The following is a 21,262-nucleotide window of genomic DNA, read 5'->3' as shown; positions in this document are numbered from 1 at the left end:
CCTATGCATATGTGTGAGCTGTGTCTGTATGTGTGTGTATTCTGTGTGTACTGTGTCTGTGTAGTGTGTGTAAGCCTACATCTGTGCTGTGTGATGTGCTTGTGTGCTCACAATGCTGGGAAGGAATGCTCACATATGGGGATAGACAACAGCATCGACCTGAGTCTTTGGTGCCCAAGGTCCATCCAGGCCCTCCCACCCACCTGCAAGCCACAGCCGGGAAGCCACAGCCCCAGCCCGTTTGGCCCTGACGGCTCGCTGTGAGCTCTGTGGCCCAGGAGAAGTCACTCGGGCTCCCAGTGCTTCAGTCTGGCCTCGCAAACGGAGACAAGCCTGAGTCCTCCCTGCTGCGTTACAGACCACTCTGCATCTCCCAGCCTGGGTCCAGCAGTTCCCACAGAGCTCACAGCACGAGAGTGCAAACGGCCACTGACCTAAACTGGATCATCAATAACGCAGGGCCTTGGATCTGAGAAAACATCCAAAGACTCCACTATAAAGACTCAAAATCACTAATAAAAAGCTGCTTTCTCTGGGCGAACGGATTGGTTTTTCAATAAGGTATGTGACAACATAAGGTTATATTAGTTTTAAATGGAATTAAAAAAAATTGATGGTGATGATGACCCTTTTGGTCATGGTCACGGTCCTTCCGTTGTTCATCGATTTGTTCAAGCGGGCCCAGTAATGTCTCCATCATAAGACTTGTTGTTACTGTGTTTGGCACATTGAATACATCACGGGTAGCTTGCCAGGCTTTGCCGTGTGGGCGAGATACTGAGATACTCTCGGTAGCTTGCCGGGCTCTCCAAGAGGGCCGGAGAAATCAAACCCAGCTTGGCCGGGCCGGCTGCATGCAAGGCAAACACCCTACCGCTGTGCTATCGCTCCAGCCCTTTCATATTGGATAATTAATTAGGAAAAAACTAATAAAGAGGCACAACCCGGGGGGTGGGAGGCTGTTTCTGGCTGTTTCAGTGCCGAGAAGAGCTCTGGCTGGTGCCTGTTCTCTGGGACATCGTGTTTCTGGGGCCTTTTCACAATTTTTTTCCTGGGGAAGAAACAGTGTCAAAGTTCTCATCAACATGTTTGAAAGCCATCCAAGAAGTAGCAGTGGTTGAGCCTATCAGAGGAGTCTGGAATGAGCACTCGGTGAGGAGGGTTGCTTGGGCTTTTTTTTTCTTTATTTTATGAATTAAATTCAATGGACACTTTCAGGGGAAAATATCAGTTACCTCCTACACCCTGAGAAAAGAAAACTAAATAACTGCAACAATGATGGAGAAAGAGTGTTTTAAAACACTACTACAGAGAACTTCTTGGGAAAGGGCCATCGATCGACTCAGGACATGGGCAGGTCGTGATAAGCTGCATATCGCCCGGTCACGTGATGGTAAATCTGTGGGGAAAGCGAGAGTTCGGTTATATCAGCATCCTAGGGTCACCGTGCGGATTCACTCTAAGTGGACTAGCACACGATTCACAAGGCTCATCAGTAATAAGAGCAAGCAGTGAATCCTTTTCACAAACAGTTCATTCCTAAAGAAAGGAGAATCCACAGAATCTCCATTCCACCCACCTCAGCCAGAGGTTTGCTGGAAAGAAAGCAAAAGTTTTGGAGGTGATGAGATGAAATAAAATAACATTCAAAGTCAATTGATTTGAGGGGGAGAAGAGCAGGCTAAGGGTCCAGCACGTAGGGCATTTACTTGGCACACGGCTGACCCAGGTGTGATCCCTGCACCCCTCTAGGTACCCTGGAGCCCGCCAGGCGTGACCCTGAGCAGAGCCAGAATCTCTGAGCACCGTAGGGTGCAGCCCCGAGAAAGAAGCCCCACATCAGTTGACATTTCATCCCTGGTTGTGTGGGGCGCTCAGGAATGACGTGGGGGGGAGGGGTGCGGGGGATGGAACCCAGGTCCCTGGTTCCCCGCGGGGTAGGCTCACCTGTCTCTCAATATCGGTGAGCAGGGAGCTGGCACCGATGCGGAACAGCTCAGGCCGCAGCCACTCGGGGCCCAGCTCCTCACGGACCACGCACAGCCACGTTAGCGCCTCCCGGGCAGTGCGGATGCCGCCCGCAGGCTTGAAGCCCACCTGCAGGAAGGGGGAGAAGAGGGTGAGGGTAACGGCACTGTTTCTCTCATTGTGGAGACACCAGTCTGCTTGCTTGCTCTCTCTCTCTCTCTCCAAGAGTGGGGACACCAGTTTGCTCTCTCTCTCTCTCTCTCTTTTAAAAAAATTTTTATCTTAGCACAGAGAGCCACCCGCTTGGAGCAGAAAAGCAATTGGACTTTGTGTTAAACCGCGCCAGCATGCCTGCCCGGAGGGGAAAGGGTGTTGACCCGCTCGCCCGCTCCTCTCTGGAAAGAAAGATGGCGGCCGCACGGGAGCCTTGTGGACAGCAGGTTTGAGCCGGGGGCGGGGGGCAGCGGGGGCCTCATGGGAACGGGGGCGTTCTGGGCTGTCTTTCACACCCGACCGAGGTCACCAGCTGCCCCCCACGAGCGGCTCTCCGGCACGGCCACGACTCCAGAGCACAGAAACCAATCTCTTAACTATCTAACTTTTAATAGAAATGCTTCCAGGGTTAATAAGTGAAACAGCAGAAATCCAAAACCGCGCGGCCGCTATTGCGGCCGTGCGACATCATTTTATTCTTAAACCAAGCTGTAGAAAGCAAATCATTTCATAACACTGTTTCAGCATATCTGATTGGGGGGGGGGTCGTAAACTCTAAACAATAATTGTGCATCTTCTATCGAAACAATGTATCTAGCCAAAGTAGACAGAGTATTAACTAGAACTAATCTGCCTCACAGGAATTGGGAGGGGTGGGAGGTGGGGTTTTGTTGGGGTTCAGGGTTAAAAATAAGTATTGGTAAAGGGAAATGTGTTTGATATTTACATGACTGAGACCTAAACCCAAAAGCTCTGTAACTTTCCCCACAGTGATTCAATAAAGAAATAATAAAAAAAATTTTTTTATTAGTGAAACACCATGAGGTACAGTTGTAGACTTACAAATTTTGTGCTTGGGTTTCAGTTATACAATGATCAAGTACCCATCCCTCCACCAGTGCCCATTCTCCACCACCAATGATCCCAATATCCCTCCCATCCCCCCACATTACCCCCCCCCCCCCCCCCCCGTGGCAGGGCATTCCCTTTTGTTCTTTCTCTCCTTTAGGGTGATGTTGTTTGTGAAAGAGGTATTGAGTGGCAACCATGCTCAGTCTATAGTCTACTTTCAGCATGCATCTCCCATCCTGGGAGGATCCTCCCAACACCCTTTACTTGGTGCTCCCTTCTCTATCTGAGCTGCCTTTTCCCCTAGCATGTGCGGCCGGCCTCCAAGCCATGGAATGAATCTCCTGGTACCTATCTCGAATATTCTCAGGTGTTAGCCTATTTTGTTACTTTATATTCCCCAGATGAATGCAATCTTTCTATGTCTATCCCTCTCTTTCTGACTCATTTTGCTTAGCATGATACTTTCCATGTAGTACCACTTGTATGTAAATTTCATGACTTCATCTTTTCTAACAGCTGCATAGTACTCCATTGTGTAGATGTACCAAAGTTTCTTTAACCAGTCATCTGTTCTCGGGCACTTGGGTTTTTCCTGGATTTTGGGTATTGTGAACAGTCTCTCACTCTCTCACTCTCTCTCTCTCTTTCTCTCTCTGATGGTGAGGATACCAGTCCCCTCGTTCCCTCTCTCTCTCTTTCATGATGAGCACAGCAGTCTGTTCCCTCTCTCTCTCTCTCTCTCTCTGATGGTGAGGACACCAGTCCGGACTCTCTCTCTCTGTCCGTTTCTCCCTGATGGTGAGGGAAATGTCCTGTCTGGACACTGGCATGCCCCCTCCCCTCCTCTCTCTCTCTCTCTCTCTCTCTCTCTCTCTTAGCAGAAGAGCATCCCATTGCAGACACATGCTGCAGGGGTGCTCAGGACGGCTGAAAACCCTCTTCAACCTTTCCCTCATCAGGAAGCCCGAAACCCGGATCCGGGTGGCTCCAGCCAAGCAGGGGAATACAAGAGCCTGTGTGGATGTGGAAAGCCCTGAGGGCCTTGGCAAGGCCTGTGAGCCAGACTGGCCACCATCAGAAGAGCCGGGGCAGGGCCTGAGCGCAGGACCTTTGTCACCCAAATCAGCCAGGCCAGGGAAACGTGAGCACGGAGACAGTGCAGGGGCCCGTCACACTTCAACAGTCTTTGAAGGGGACCATAAAAAGGCATAATCCAGCGACAGCTGATGTTTACAAATGATGTCCCCGACTGGCGAGAGGAGGAGAAATGTGTTCTGCATCCGACACCTGCTCTTCTGAACTGGCTTGCTTCAAGAATTTGACTCCCCAATAAAGAGGCCTGAATGGTGGGAGCAATCCAAACAATATGGGGGGAGGAGGGAGGACATGGGGGAGGGGGTCAAAGTGTGAGTGCACATGACTGGCACGTAGCACACCCTGTCCGGTTTCCGATTCCCCTCTTTGCAGTGTGCATTGGCCCTGACCCCCACCCACAAGCGCTCCCCATCCTGCGAAGGTTAAAACTCAGGCCTTGGACCAACTGGCTACTGAGTGCCTCGGCAGGGGTGAATGCTGAGAGCCTGTCAGAGAAGGGAGAGCGCGAAGAAACAGGCTTATTCTCAGCCAGTCTGGAGACCGCAGGGCTGACCTAGAACCTGCCATGCTCCTGTCCACGGTGAACCAGCGCCACGGTGCTGCCCACCTTCCAGAAACTTCTCCCTCTCCCTCCCTCTCCTTCCATCCTCTCACTTCCACTCGGTCTCGTCCTGAACAGGACAGTCCTGCTTTAGTTCCACGTGGAAGGTGCCATGGTTCGTCTGTGGCCGAGGACTCAGACCAAGCCTGGCGCCCGGGACCCTCAGAGTTAGGGGAGAAGAGAGATGAGCAGATACTGAGCCCTCAGGTACTGGTTGAGAAGACTCCCCCGGATCCGAGAGCCGGTGCAGTCACACACACTCAGAGGGGTACTCGCCTCTCAGGGAACCAGCAGGCACTGCGGCCTCTAAGGTTTTCTCCCAATTCAGTCGTGTCAGCAAGTCTGAGAGTGTTTTTAAAGAGAGATCTCACAGTGTAATCTGGTTTCACTTTTTCTTTTTCTTTTAAGAGCGAGGGAATATACAAAACATAAATCTGCAAATGAAATCAGTGATGAAATATTAAGCCTCTGCGTCTCTGCGTCCGGGGAGGCAGCCCTCATGACTGAAAAACACCCCTTAAATCAACGGCAAGCGTCAGAGCGGTGGGGATTGCTCAAGCACAGCCCCAGACCACGGCCGGCGTGCACAGTGGCCCATGCTCCTGGGAGGGGCTCTGTTCCTGGGATGGGACAGGCGGGGACGACGAACGAGACAGAAAAACAGCCCAGGATTCCTCCCTCGCCCTGGATACTGAGCACGTCAACGCTTTGATGGAAATTCTTCGCCCGTGGTCTGAAGGAACAGACTGGGAACAGACTTGTCCGTTTTGGCATCTGACATAGGTGACATGGGACAGTGACCCACTCACCAGGCGTCTGGGGAGAACGAACCGGGCAAGCAAACCCAGAGGCAACTTTCAGCCCGATCTGGGAGCGTGTGAGATGCAAGGGGCAGATGCTTGAGGCCTCCCTGCTGTTGGCAAGGCTGGTGACGAAGTCCCAACACCATGAGTGTGCAAAGCCTCACAGCTGATGCTCTCTGGCTGAGAAGAACCAATGGTCTGGTGGGTGCTGGGGAGGCCTCACCTGGGGGTGAGTTTTCTTGGTCAGACAGCTTTTTTTTTTAACCTATCCTCCCACACACACCCACTTATTTGCATTTCTGAAAAAAAGCCTAAGACACAGGGGCTGACAGGTTTGGCAGGTGTTAATTCTGCTTTTCCATATTCACACTTTTGTGTCAAGATATGAAGTTATTTGGAAGGAGAAAGTTCTGGAAGCAGGTTTCTCCTCCCACTCTGGACATTCTAAAAGGAAGTTCTCTTAGTCGCATATCAACCAGAGGTAGTGTCATATAGAAAGTAGTGTCACATAGAATCTGGCAAAAGATTGAAGGTCTTTTGGGGGTGTTTCCATTGGGCAGTGATCATGAGATTAGTTTCAAACGATGCCTTCTTGGGAAGGAGAATCTCATTCAAAAACAAAATTACAAAAAATAAAGGAAAGAAAAAACTGATCTCTCCCATAATCTCAAAATAATTTGCCCCTAAATAAATGACTTGAAGAAAAAAAAAAAGGAATATCCAAGATCATTAAAAAAAATAATAATTTTTCCTTTTAATTTCATAGGTTTCAAATATATATGTATATGTGTATATATTATTTTTTGAAAAACTGGCAAAAGCTTGTACAGACCCTCCTCAGCTTAAGTCTTCCAAAGAGCACATCTGGCTGCCATAAAAACGCAAAAAAAAAAAAAAAAAAGAAAAAAGGATATTTAATTCAAGAGCTATATAACGTCTAGCTACCTTCTCCCTCCTGTTTCACAGCATTTCATTATTTTGTTTAATAAGTTCATCTCCTCGAGAATTTTCTCTTCACCTCATATTATTAAAAGTAATAAGTTTTTCTGGACCGGGGGTTTCCCAACAGAAAAACCAATTTATGTGTGTCCTTCAATAATGACAGGAAAAGATTATTTCCCATTATACTGCATACTTTTCATATCACCACCACAGCTTATCATTCAATAAATGTTACTCTGCAATTCTTTCCATTCCTCGAGGAAGTTTAATTTCTGCATTAACCTGTTTTTGCCGGCCAACGCCTCACCAGCAAGCCTGTGTTACAGCAGAATTAGTTCGTTAAAGAACCCATTTAGGAATCTCTTGTCAGTGATAAAATTGTCTTCGGTTAATAAAAGGACAGAAAGTGAGTTCACATCTTGATCACACATACTTACACTCCCACACTCACACTCACGGTCTCTTTGTCAAATAAGGTGTCTTTTTTTTTTCTTTCCCTCCATGAATGTGTTCTTTTGTGATGCAAGGTAAGGTAAATTAAACAGTTATCTTAATAAAGGTAAACTCATTTCTCACCTTCTGCCTAGAAAGACAGTTATCGGAGCTGTAACTAGTATTACAAATAACATTATCTTTATTCTAAAGAAAATTTGCTGGCAATAATATACCTTGTTTCCAGTTTTCCAGAAGAAATCTCTAATGGCCCGAAGCATCACTATAGCTACCGGGAAGGTGGCATTTACTGTTTCTTTTCCAGTCGAAGTCTTAATAAAATCTGATCCTGAAACAAAAGGAAGAAACACTCCATGTTAATTAAGAAACTGCTTTCTCACACATTGGAACCAGTGGAAGAAATGAGTGGTGTAAAATATTTTTTTCCTGAGGGATACAACTATATTTTTCTGTAATTATTTTAAAGAGAGTATTTTTTTTCCAGTGAGTGAGTGAGTGAATGAGTGTGTGTGTGTATGTGTGTGTGTGTGTGTGTGTGTGTGTGTGTTTGCATTGGGGGGGTCAGGGGTTTTGTCTTTAAAATAATTCTGTGTTGTTTTTTCCATCCCTTATATGAGATGAATTAAATTAGGTACTAACAAAGTTCCTGCTCATCCCGGGTACTCTGTCTCCATATTTCCAAGTTACCCCTTTACAGCAACCTGGTTTATTTAAAGTCTAACTGAAATGAATAAAAATGATTTTATGCCCTGTGCTTAACACCATATATCAGAACATTTTAGCCTCTAAAACGGAAGTGCCCACACATCCCCCGTCATTCTCCTATGATTGCTACAGCTCAGACAACCGAGAAACACCATCACTGGCATGTTTCCGCCAGGGCCCTTAATGAAAGCGCTGTCCTGCCCTCCAGCCAGACCAGAACTTCCACCGCAGACACCACGCTACCTCCTGACCTGCAAAGGTTTCAAACAACCTTCACTCTCTCCAACTTCCTGACACTGACCCTCTAGCACAAGGAGATGATGAGATCAGCAGCAGTTAAGATGCACTGAGCCCTAAAGTAGGTAAAGGGATATTCTGGATGATGAACTTTCAGTCATTATCTGTATCACAAACCACAATGCAAGACAGAGACAGAGAGAGAGACAGAGAGAGAGACAGAGAGAAATAGATTCAGAGACTAGAGAGAGAGCTCAAGTGGCAGAGGATATGTGTGAAGCATAAGGTATGAGACCCTGGGTTCAAACTGCTTGCCTGCCCCTCAGCATTGATGAGTATGGTCCTGGTGGCCCTAAAATACTGCTAGGGATAGCACCTAAAAAAACCAATTTTATATATATATATATATAATTATACATATATAATTATGTATGTATATATACACATGTATATATATACACACATATATCAGATACATACATATATATACACACAAATATGTAATACAAGTGGTACTACATGGAAAGTATCATGTTAAGCGAAATGACTCCAAAAGAAAGGGATAGACATAGAAAGATTGCATTCATCTGGGGAACATAAAGTAACAAAACAGGAGACTAACACCCAAGAACGGCTGAGATTAGTACCAGGGATTTTACTCCATGGCTTGGAGGTCAGCCATACATGCTAGGGGAAAAGGGAGCTCAGATAGAGAAGAGAGCACCAAATAAAGGGTGTTGGGAGGATCCTCCCAGGATGGGAGAAGCATGCTGAAAGTAGACTATAGACCAAACATGATTGCCACTCAATGCCTCTTTTGCAAACCACAGCACCCAGAAGGAGACAGAAAACAAAATGGAATGCCCTGCCACAGAGGCAGGGTGGGTTGGGGGGTATGGGGGGTGGGAGGGATACTGGGACCCGTGGTGGTGGAGGATGGGCACTGGTGGAGGGATGGGTGTTTGATCATTGTATAATTGAAACCCAAGCACAAAAAAATTGTAAGTCTACAACTGTACCTCATGGTGTCTCACTAATAAAAATTAAATAAATAAATAAATTTAGTCTTAGAAGAAAAAAATGTATATATATTATATATATGTATGTATTTATATGTGGGGCATGCACTCTACCACAAAGGAATCATATATGACTCCTTTGTGGTAGAGTGCATGCCCCACATACGTGAATCCCTTGTGATTTGATCCTCAGCACTACACACACACACAAACAAACATACAACCTCAGGCCTTACCCTAAATCAGAATCTGAATATTATCAGGTTCCTAGGTGATTTCCTCAAGGATTCAGAGCCCCACCCACTGAACCTCTGTAAAGCAACAGCCAACCGAAGTGGAAAGAAATGACCTAAGCCTTCCCTGCACGTTTCAATGGGAAGAGAGATGCTTCTGTGACTGTTTGGTGGATGGAAAGGTTCAAAGCCCTGTGTGTGAGGCACAAAGTAACTCTGAAAAGAAACAAAGTCAAATTCCACACGGGCCTCAGAGACGCAGGTGAAACACCTGCCTTAGGCCCTGACACCTGGTCTTGGATGCTGGCACCAATACTGACCTAGCAGTTCTTATCTTCTCTTTCTTATTTTAAATTCGGTATGAAAATCCCAGTGTTAAGCAAGGGCTGAGAAGAGACAGGCAGGGGTCTGAGGGAGAATACATACAAGGGTAAGTCTCATGTTCTGCTTCAATCCTCAGCACTTCGTGGTTCCCTGAGCAACATCAGGAGTGGTCCAGACATTGGCAGAGATTGGCAGGGACGGTCCTGGGCCTCTAGAGCACCACATGGGAGCTCTTACTCCGGCCCCGCCAACTGACTCTGACAACCGCGGGGTGCCACAGACAGACAAACGGAGGGAGACCTGGGCAGGTGACGGTCTAGAAACCGCACAGGAACTCGCTGACTACTAGACGGTGCTGGATGCTGAGTCAGGTGCTGGGAAGGCTCCGGGAACAAAGGCAAGACCCCCTCCCCCCCACCTCGGGAGCAGATTTTCTGGAAAGGACGATGTGACATTGTGTGTTTGTATAAACCCAACTTTTTTTCCTGTAGTAGACTCGGCCCCTAATACTAGCAGGAAATCTCACAGGTCAGCTTTGGGACCCCCCCAATCCCCTTGGGGGGGACTGAGAGGTGCTGAGGAATCTGCTGGAGGGACAAGCACGGGCTCATCCGGCTCATCCGGCTCATTCGTTACTAGTTACTGCGGGAGGCTGCCTCCAGACCCAAACTGAGGTCTGAACCCAGCCCACCTTTGTCATAGGAAACAGCCCGAGGGGGTGCACGAACCCATCCCTGCAGCCCCAGAGGATTCTGTGAGCCTCTTGTGGTGGCGGCTGCAGGCGAGAGGCAGGCCGGAGGCTCCCCCCACCTCCCTTCCCACATCAGTCTGAAGCGACCCTTGACACAGTACTTAGGAGCAATACAGCTACCCGCTGTCCTGAGCACAATGTATATAGTACAATGTCAGGAGGAGAGGAAGTGCTGTACAGAACAATGCAGAGCACAGAGAGAGGGAGAGAGCACTGAACAGGAGCACTCCGTGAAGGGCAGAGTGAAAGTCAGAGGCTGAGTGCAAAGCAGGAAAATAGCCCCACAACCCGGAAGGTGGCCTGGCCCTGAAGTAGGCATGTGGCCTCAGTTGCGATGTGTCTTTGAAGGTCTTGGGCCTCCCACTCAGAGAATGTTCTTCCCTCAGTGTGGTTGTGGCTGACCCTGCTTCTACTCCTCACTGTCCCCCTCACGATGCTGTCCTTCGTTTGCTCATTCATGTACCACAACCAGCAAAGTTTCTCTTTTAATTTAATTTCATTTATTTATTTATTTTTGCTTTTTGGGTCACACCTGGCGATGCACAGGGGTTACTCCTGGCTCATGCACTCAGGAATCACTCTTGGCGGTGCTCCGGGGATCATATGGGATACTGGGAATCGAAGCCGGGTCAGCCGTGTGCAAGGCAAATCCCCTACTTGCTGTGCTATTGCTCCAGCCCCCAATTTCTCTCTCTTTTTTTTTTTCCTTTTTGGATCACACTGACATTGCACAGAGGTTACTCCTGGCTCTGCACTCAGGAATTACTCCTGGCGGTGCTCAGGGGACCATATGGGATGCTGGGAATTGAACCTGGGTCAGCCGCATGCAAGGCAAATGCCCTACCCACTGTGCTATTTCTCCAGCCCCCAATTTCTCTTTTAATTTTAAATAAATAGGTCATCCAAGGAAGAAAAAGAACTTCATCTTCCTTTCCACATGATGCTTCTCTGAAGTTCTTCCATTTTTATATGCAGATCGAAGTTTTTGACCTAACCATTTTCCTCTTTCCTGAAGAACTTGCTGTAATATACTTATAGGTCAGGACTATTGGTGATGAGTATCTTCACTTTTTATATTATAGACAGTGGGTAGGAGTTCTTGCCTTGCACACAGCTGAGTCAGCACTCCATATGGTCCTCCTGAGCCTGTCGAGAGAGATATCTGACCAAAGAACCTGGAATGTGGCCCAAGCACCAGGAAAAAAAAAATGGAAGAAGTGAGGAGGAGGAGGAAGAGGAAAAGGAGGAGGAAGAGGAAGAGGAGGAGGAAGAGGAGGAAAAGGAGCAGGAGGAAGAGGAGGTAGTAGGAGAAAAAAAGAGCAGGAGGTGGAGGAGGAGGAGGAAGAGGAGGTGGAGGAGGAGGAGGAAGAGGAGGTGAGGAGGAGGAAGAGGAGGTGAGGAGGAGGAAGAGGAGGAAGAAGAAAAGGAGGAAGAGGAAGGTGAGAAGGAGAGGAAGAGGAGGAGGAAGAGGAAAAGGAGGAGGAAGAGAAAGAGGAGGAGGAAGAGGAAGAGGAGGAGGAGGAAAAGGAGCAGGAGAAGAAGGAAGAGGAGGAAGAAGAGGAAAAGGAGGAGGAAGAGAAAGAGGAGGAGGAAGAGGTAGAGGAAGAGAAGGAAGAAGGCTAATTTCCCCAGACAGACTTTCGGTTGGCAAGTTTCTCCCTTCAACACACTCTCCCAGTCTCCTCCCTCTTGCTGAAAGAAGCCCAAATGTCACAGGTCCACTGTGATATCTCTTTTTTCTGCAGAAAGGTGTTTTTTTCCTCTGGATCATTTCAAGATCTTTCTATGTGTCTTGGGTTGGCTTCAGTTCAAATTTGCTGCATGTAAATGCAGTGTAAAGGCCATCTCTCCTCTGGGCATCTGATACTCCTTTGCTCGGTCTATCACTCCTGTGGAAGAAAGGTTAGGAATGGCGGCCTCGTGTGTTTATTCCAGTGTCATTTTTTGTCTCCAGTGCTTCAATGACACAATGTCTCAACCTTCTCAACCTTTTCTCCCATACTTTGGTGAGACAGAAAATGCCCCCTCCACCCTCACCTCACCCCAGAGGAAGACTCCAATGAAGTCCTTAGCCTGGAGAAACAGTTCTTCACCAAGGAGGATGTTCTGAGCACAAGTCACAATAAAGACTTCCCCTCCACCTGACAGAGTCCAGAAGGGACTTTTCCTGACTCTTCAGACCAAGGATTTTGGGTTCCTAGAAGTCAATGTCACAATGGCTCCAACAAACTGTCAAAATGTTTCCTGAAGCCTTTCCCCCATCTAAGCCGGTGGCACGTGCTGCTCCGAACACTGAGAACTGACGCACCTTTCCGGAGTGCATAAGACAGCGCAAGAGCCCTTCTTGACCTCCAGACATCTCCCTCTTCGTTACCTTACTAAAAAGTACATTCCTACAATAATTCTGACATTTGCCCTGCAAGTGGCCAACCCATATTTGATCCCTGGCACCCCATATGGTCTCCCAATTCCGGCCAGGAGTAATCCCTGAGTTGCAGAGGCAGTAGTTAGCCCTGAGAGCCTTGAGGGAGGAGGAGGAGGAAGAGGAGAAAGAGGTAAAAGAGGAGGAGGAAGAGGAGGAGGAAGAGTAGAAGGAGGAGGAAGAAGAGAAGGAGGATGAGAAGGGGGAGGAAGAGGAGAAAGAGGAAGAACAGGAGGAGGAACAGGAGGAGAAGAAGAGGAAGAGAGGAGGAGGAGGAAGTGGAGGAGGAGGATAAGAAGGGGGAGGAAGAAGAAGAAGGAGGAGGAGGAGGAGGAGAACAAGAAGGAGAAGGAGAAGGAGAAGGAGGAGGAGGAGGAGAAGGAGGAGACGAAGAGGAGGAAGAGGAGAAGAGGAAGAGGAGGAAGAGGAAGAAGAATAAGAAGAGGAAGAATAAGGAAGAAGAGGAAGAAGAGGAAAAAGAAGAAAAAGAAGAAAAAAAGGAAGAAAGAAAGAAGAAAGAGGAAGAGGAGGAATGGAAAGAAGACAAAGATAAAGAAGAAGAGGAAGAGAAGGAAGAGGAAGAGGAGGAGGAGGAAGAGGAGAAAGTAGTAGGAGAAAGTAGTAATAGTAGCACATCCCCATAATGTCTCTCTCCATTTTTCTGTGCATGCAGATACACACATCAACTGTGCGTGCTTGCTATTCTGTGATCAATATGGATGAGTCCTGGAACTGCTAGGACATGTATAAAGTGATACGTGGCCCTCCTTCTGCTGCCCAGGCTGGTGAATGTGCTCCCCAACTAAAGTGGCTTTCATGTAGTTGTCCCTGTGCCTTTGGGGAATACTATGACAAACAGGAAGCATAGAAAGGATGAGACACCTGCAAATGAAAATGAGTGGAAACATCTCAGGGCTCTGTGTGGGAGTGCTGGGTGTGGCATTTGAGGGAGGGACTGTATTTTAAGATCTGCTTGTGTTTTAGAATGTGTTGAGTAGAGAGGTCCTTTAAGAAGAGAGATCTGATCACGAGACTAGTGTTTTGGGTGCGAAATTTGGTGTCTGTGTTGGATCAACTGAAGGACAATGAAGAGTAAGGAACCACACAAAAGAAAAATCTCAAGTTAGCAGCCAAACCTACAGGCACCACTCGCTCATTCTTCACACCCAGGTGTCAAATCCAAATTTAATTACACAAAGTACTTTAGGAAGCGCATTAGTATTTTGCTACTGTCCAAAGAACAATGGATTTTCCAATGGGACTATGGAGGAACACACTTTTGTTTTACTTATTTTAATATTGCTTCTCCAGCTCCTCTGCTAAAACAATATTACCTTAGAGAAATAAATGCTAGACTTCGAATTACCAGTCCCACAGAGCACCAGACTCCTCAGAGCTCACATAAATCCAACATTAACCAAACCCACCTCTGCTCAGCTTGGGGAAAACCCCTTATGAGACCATATTTCACAATTAAAAGAACTATCCCTATGAATGTTCTTTTATCGGTGCCCACAATTTCAACGAAATGACTCCAAGAGGAGATAAAAGGCCCAAAAAGTCAAATGTAACATGCTAGAGAGACAGCATTCAACTGCGATGAGTTGAGGTGAAAATTAATAGTAAACTTATAGCATTATACTAAATTATGTATTTTTATTTTCCTAATAAAAAAATCTAAATTTGAAATCTTGAGCAGATACTTTTTTGGTGCGTGTGGTCTAAAGCAACTCAAAGCTTTTCTAAGGCCTATAATTACAAGTCTCCATGGTACAGTTTCATTAAAAACTTTCATTAAACAACAGCTGCCCTTGTATATGGTCTTCTAATCAATTTGGTCAAACAGAATGACTTCTAATCAGCTGTTGATAAAAATAGAAGATGAAATTTTAATTCTAATAGATTAACCACAAACTCAAGACAGTCTTCAAAATCCATCTAGCTCTATTCTCCAGTGGATTTAATGACTATTCAGCAACTCATTACTAAATAGAACAAGATGAACATTTTCCAGTTCATTAAAGAAATGTACTATGTATTTTTGCATTGTCCTCATGATTCGTTACAGGGAGTCTTAATTACAAGATAATGGATAATGGTTATTAAATGCAGACTGCAGTAATGAAGCTCTATTCATTTGCGAACCTCAGAGACTGCAAAGAGAGGAAAATAAAATTACTAGCTTCAAAAGATTAACGGATCAAATTATTATTCAATTTTGAAAATCTCATTCAGACTTCACAGAAACAAGAAGAGATTAAAAACTAGTACTAAGACCAAAGTAATACATTAAAAAAATAATATTTTAAGGCTATTACTGCATAATAAGCTTCAGATGTGATTATTAGAAAAACATATAGCCAACAATAGGAAAACATACATTTTTATTTCCCGAACAAATCTTATTTACAAGAGAGGACATTATTGGTAGGATCTTACATACAGTTCTACTGAACATAGAAGATATACACTATTCCACAAAAGAACAGCACAATGAAAGGTATTATTAACATTTTATACTTCGCTAATGAAAAATAGGATTTAAAAATCAACTGCTGCTTGAGAAAGCTTGTCATTAAGAGGAATTCATGCCAACCCTATAATAAGAGTTTCGCTTCTGGGCACATTATTCATTAGCACCATGTTTTCAATCGCTCTCCAAGAAATTACCGATTAAAGTTAGCATGCGAGTTTTATATGGGAATTCTGGAAATTCTGACACTAATTTGTACTTGCAATCTGCAATGGGACACCTTAATTTTTTCCCTTACAAAAAAAAATCCAACTGTACAAAAATATGAAGCCCCAAATTAAATACCACCCTTTAGTATGGTATTCTTTTATTCAACATAGACTGGCAAAGAATTCAGATTGGGAGGTAAAGACCCATTGATACGGCTGAAGAATTGGCCAAGCAGAAATGGAAGCCAAAGATCCCCCATGGAGGAGATGCAGAGAAATCAACAGGGTGTAAATCACCCAACTGATGTTGCAAAAACCCAAAGACATCCTCAGTGATCCAGGGAAAATAGGTAAAAAGAGGGCGGGTGGGTGGGATGTTCTGAGAGACAGACCACTGGCCTATTAGGGACAGACAAAAATCTCAAGTTCTGCTCTCTGGGCCTTTCCTTCCATCTCAGGAGTGAGCCCTGCAAATCCCCCTCGGTATGTCCAGTCCGTCACAGGAGAGTCCGTCACAAGAGAAAGGCAAGGAGCCTCGTCATTACAGGGTAAGGCATGTTCACGCAGAATGGCAATCAGAAAGCAATCACAATCTCCAAGTTGGTAAATATCTCAAATACCCCCAGGGTCCGATTAGCTCCCGAGAACGACATGCCTTGCTGTTGCCTTCCTCTCAGTGAAAATAAAAATGTGGCCATTTAAAATAATGTAAAACAGTATGATTCAAATGGGCTGCAAGGTGGGGATGCTGTCGCTATAATCCCTGGTAATTGGCAGTGATGTCCCTGCGAGAATATTCGAAACAATTATGTTAACCACACAAAGATGTGCGTTAGCGTCACTTGACACAAACAAGAGTCCTTGAGTTATGTCTAATATGTCAGCGATTTCCTTTTACGTCTACAACGTTTGAGAACTGACCGATCAAAATACAAGCTCCCCCAATTCAGAGTGGATTCACATGGCTTGATCTTCCCAATAACCTGGGGAAAGTGCGATTTATTTCCCACAACTCTAAGCCATAGCATCTTAGTGGAGGTGTCATGGCTTGGAATTGTGGGAAATCAAAGGACTATTTCACCCAGATGCTTACTGCTAGCACTCATTTTGCCAAGAAGCAAACTCAGAGACCAGAGTGTCTCCTAACAGAGCTCTTGACGTCCTCCACTTAGCAATACTTGCAAAACCTTCTGTAGTCACCTAGGACAGAAACCAGCTCCCAGCAGCACTTCTGCCATCCTTACCCCCTCTTCGCCCCTTCCCAACTGGGAAGTAAGATCCTCCAGGAAGAACAATGAGAAGAAGCCAGCCCCAGATCTGTCACATAAATAAAAGGCTCTGGATGCAGAGAGTGAGTTGTACGACTGTGTACAACCCCGAAATGTTCACTTTTAAGGGTGAATCCTTTTGTTTTGTTTTAGTTTGGGAGTCACACCAGCAATGCCCAGGGATTCCTTCTGGCTCCGTGCTCAGGGGATCACTTGGGATGCCACGGACTGAACCCAGGTGAATCCTGTTCAAGACAAGTGCCCTGGGAGAATCAGACCACACCTGGCTTTGCTCAGAAGTGACTGGGGGACTTAGGGGACTGTATGTGGTCCCAGGCACCAAACTAGTATGGTCCTCATGTAGAGCAAGTACCTTACTTATGTTACCCTGGTTCAATCCCTGGCACCACATATGGACCCCGGAGCCCTGCCAGGAGTGATCCCCGAGTGCAGGAGCCCTCTAGGTGTAACCCCAATACAAAACAAAAAACTATCTCTCCGGCCCCTCCAAGAAGAAACTTAAGAGAGTTATATCCCAATTGAAAATAAAAGCCAAATGGAAGTGTGTTTCAATGAGGATGGAGTAGGGTCAAAAGGGAAAACTACTGGGGCTGGAGAGATAGCACAGCAGGTAGGGCGTTTGCCTTGCACGTGGCCAACCCAGGTTCGATTCCCAGCATCCCATATGGTCCCCTGAGCACCGCCAGGAGTAACTCCCGAGTGCAGAGCCAGGAGTAACACCTGTGCATCGCCAGGTGTGACCCCCCCGCTAAAAAAAAGCAAAAAAAAAAAAAAGGGGAAAACTAACTTGAGACACTAATTCCAATGAAATGCTCAGTTCATGGACAAATAAAGTAAGTTTTATCATTTGTCCACTTCCCTTTGGTCCCAGGTCCAGACCCAAAGGGTCCTGCTTATCTTCTCCGAAAGTGGCTGCCCCTTAGATCCCTCATGGGAGCCCACACGGCAGACCCTCCTCTCAAACTCTCCACAAGGATCAGAACCCAATGATTAACCATCCCAGGTCTAAACTAGAGACGGCTGCCCATTGCTGAAGTCTCACTCCGGAGATAAAGCTTTTCACCCCACGAACCGCAGGATTATTTCAGTATTAAACAAGAAAAAGCATGACTTTTGGAGAAAGTCATCATTATAGCTCCTCTCAAAGATTTTAGAGGGTCTGCAGAGATAATATAATGGGTATGGTGCTTGCCTTGCACGTAGCCCATCTGGGTTCGATCCCCAACACGCCAGCAGGTACCCTAAGCCCCGTCAGGAGTGATCCCTCAGCATAGAGCCAGAAGTAAGTCCTGAGCACTGCCATGTGTGGCCCAAAAACTACCCCCCAAAAAAAGAAAGAATAAAAAAAGATTTTTAGAGAGTGGTACCAGGACTGAGAATTTGATGCCAGCCAAAGAGTCTGCAAGACCACGTTGACCACCTCAAGGATGCTAGTGAGGTGTTGAGCTCTGCTCTGAACGTCACTGCCCAGAAGGACACCTACTCGCTGGTGTGACCAGTGAGCACTAGAGAAGTGGTTCATTTAAACGTGGATGCGACCAGAGTGCCACAAACACAGTTTTTTGAGGACAGCAGAGGAAAAAATATTAACATAAGACCTGTAATTCATAATTTTTATATTGCTTACACAGAAGTGGCACAGTGTGGATTTGCCAGGCTAAAGAAAATATATTATGCTAATTACTGTTCACCTGTTCTTGGTGTGGCTATTAAAGATGTTTAATTATGCCTTTCTAATAAACAGCGCTGGTGCAGGTCCTCAGCACGGCGCCAGGAGCTGGAATCATCACACGTGGGCTCCCGTTTTCCATCCTCTTAAGCTGCGATGCTTGAAATGCTGGTTTAAATGTATATGGGGAAATCAGGTTGAGGTCTGCCTGGAGATAGAGTGAGCTCCCCGGCGAGAGCATTTAAATAGTCTCTGTGTCCAAACAATCTTGCTCTGCCCCCAAATTTGAACGCCTGACTCAGCAAAACAAATGCTCTATAATTAACTAGCTGCAGTCTCCTTCCATAGCAGAGCGTTTGCTGGGAGAATGGAAGAACGTATCTTCAGGATGTCTCGTGCTCAATACCAGCCCCAGGAAGTACAAATTCTTCTGTTTTGCATATTTTTTGTTTACTTAGGGGTGGGGGGTGGGGGGGTGGGGGTCACACCAGTGGTGCTTAGGGCCTATTCCTCATTCTGGGCTCACGAGTGGTTCTGGCAGTGCTCGGAGACCATATGTTGTGCCAAGGATCTGAGCGGGACTGCCTGCCTGTGAGGCAAACATCCGGGATCCCCGTGCTCTCCCTCCAGCCCACACTCCTCTGGAAGCATTTTAATGATTTCAGTGCCACTTACAGATCAACACCCAGGGACACTGGCCATCTGGCCAGCGGCTTGATCCTGCTCTGGAACCGGCCTTGCTTCCAGCTTTCAAACATAGAAGAGCGTTGGTGGCACAGTGGTGGGAGGAGCTGCCTTCCAAACAGACAGAGGAACCTCTAAAGCTCTATCAAACCAGTTTCCGCCCAGGTGGGCAATTCTACACAGTGGTGGGGCTGCAGCAATGGCGGGTGTCTGGGGGTAAAACTGAGGGGGGGGGGGGCGCTGTTCTGTTTCTTTGCTAAAAGAAGGAAAGTTTCTAGGGAGGGCCTGGAATAAGTTTTGATCTTCTGAAAAAGGCCAAGGAGGTTTGAGAACCTCTGATCTAGACAGACGAGCGAGTGACCTATTCACCAACCATGTCCCCAACCCTTGGATCAAAGCTCAGCTCACATCTATGTCCTTACTCTGAGCGGGCAGCAATGTCCAGGGTGGGGTATGGCTGTGTAGACCCGGCCTCCTCACCAGGACTCAGTGCCACCCGATGACAGGGACACTTATTTGTTTTCTCTCATCCTGGCACCTGCAAGAAATCTTGGGGTGTCTCGAACATGTTGATGGGTCTAGCAATACTGGTGTTCCTGCAGAAAGACATCCCTGAGGTTGCAGATTATGAGGCCCGTGTTCTTGGCCCAAAGGAAAGGCCAGAAACTTCCATAGGTATTGCTATCCATACAGAGTTGTCAGATCTTAGATCAAACCAAAAAACAGAAGAAGAATGGGTTTCAGACACACAGAGTGGAAACCGTGAGCTGTCAGTCAAGTGTTGCCATACCCAGCAGTGGTCAGGGATCACTTCTGGAAGAGCTCAGAGGTCTATATGCGGTGACAGGATTTAACAAGGGTTGATGGCATGCAAGGGACACATTCTACCCCCTGTACTATCTCTCCACCAGACAGGACACATTTAAAGTCATCTCATCTTACAAAAGGGAATGTCCTGCCACAGAGGCAGGGTGGGATAGGGGGAGATGGGGGTGGGAGGGATACTGGGATCCATGGTGGTGGAAAATGGGCACTGGTGGAGGGATGGGTATTGATCATTGAATAATTGAAACCCAAGCACAAAATTTGTAAGTCTACAACTGTATCTCATGGTGTTTCACTAAGAAAAATTAATTTAAAAAAAAGTCATCTCATCCTTTTTTGATTTTGTGCCACACTTGGCAGTGCTAAGGGATTACTCCTAGTTCAGTGCTCAGGGATCACAGGTGATCATCTGTGGAACCACAAATTGCAACGGGGCAGACAGCCTCTGTGCAAGGCGAGCGTCCCACCTGCTGTACTATCGCTCTGTCCCCATAAAGTCATCTTATCTTAAAATGACACAACGGCACTGACGCAGTCTTTGTACTCTTGTCTCTGGGAGGAAAAGGAAGCTGAGCCTCCTTTCAAGGCAAATGCGATTTGGTATCACTGTACCTGGGCCAGGAAGAATCAAAGGAAGAAGTGCTTTTAACAAAATAACAAGCTTGATAGGATTTAAACAACGGAATTTCATTTTGATTGTGCTTTCTATTGTCTCTTGCCGACCCGGAATGTGTAGTATATATTCACATTAAAAGTCAGGTATGCTTGTGTGGAATCTATTAGCTTGAGAGAAAATTACTCAAATTGAAGAAATAGCTGCTTAAAATGGATTTAGAAATACATTTTACCGAACAAAGCAAGCTAGAAAATTAGGCTACTTTATCAGGATTAGAAAGTGCTGTGAATTTTAAACACAAAGCTTTTAAAAACAATGCGGAACATATTTGAGATTATCATACCTCAATGTCATCATAAATCTCCCCCACCCTCCAACAACTGAAGATAAGTATGCCGCGTTTCTTTTCGACAGCGACCTGTCTTTCAGGAAAGAAGTTATGCACCTTTGGGGGTGGGGGGAGGCTTTATCTGTCGGTGAAGTTTCTGTGGTACCTCGTAGGTGCCTTTGCTGCTGCAGGAGCAACTGCTTCAGTGGAACCTTGAGAAGGCTCCGGAGGGAGAAGACTCAGGGGCTCTGGGCCACTCAGAACCTCTCCCCGTTTCCAAGCTGCAGGGCCGCCCATCTGCGGCACTCAACACCCTCTCTCTGAGCTTTATTCCTCTGCCCTGGCCACCAGCAGAGACTTTGGTTAGGCCGTGTGAGCAGAGAGACAATCCGGCGGGTCTCATGGGTGGAGAATGTGGTCAACACGTTGCACAAACATCCAACATCCCAGGGTCAGAGTTGCTTCACATGGGGGGAAAGATGAAGGGAACTAAAAGTTGACACGAAGTCCCTGTTCTGCAAGCTGGTTCCACAGTGCCCAGGAACTAGAAG

The 21,262-nt window shown here is 46.5% G+C and overlaps 1 protein-coding gene across 1 annotated transcript in view; it reads right to left on the bottom strand.

Annotated features, from left to right (window-relative positions):
• Nucleotides 1-1,179: 1,179 nt before the first annotated feature.
• Nucleotides 1,180-21,262, bottom strand: part of DERA (deoxyribose-phosphate aldolase) — a 94,974-nt gene continuing 74,891 nt past the window's right edge. Inside the window, exons 7-9 of the mRNA XM_056134633.1 lie at nt 7,143-7,255; nt 1,948-2,097; nt 1,180-1,399 (exon numbers count right to left, since the gene is read on the bottom strand). Of these exons, the coding sequence (XP_055990608.1) occupies nt 1,343-1,399; nt 1,948-2,097; nt 7,143-7,255 (320 nt within the window). The 3' untranslated portion in view covers nt 1,180-1,342. The remainder of the gene's footprint in view (nt 1,400-1,947; nt 2,098-7,142; nt 7,256-21,262) is intronic.

This window comes from Sorex fumeus, unplaced genomic scaffold (assembly GCF_029834395.1).
Source record: "Sorex fumeus unplaced genomic scaffold, SorFum_2.1 ptg000100l, whole genome shotgun sequence".
Lineage (NCBI taxonomy): Eukaryota > Metazoa > Chordata > Mammalia > Eulipotyphla > Soricidae > Sorex > Sorex fumeus.
Note: the sequence above shows the minus strand (reverse complement) of the source record. Positions and strands in the feature narration are given on the sequence as shown.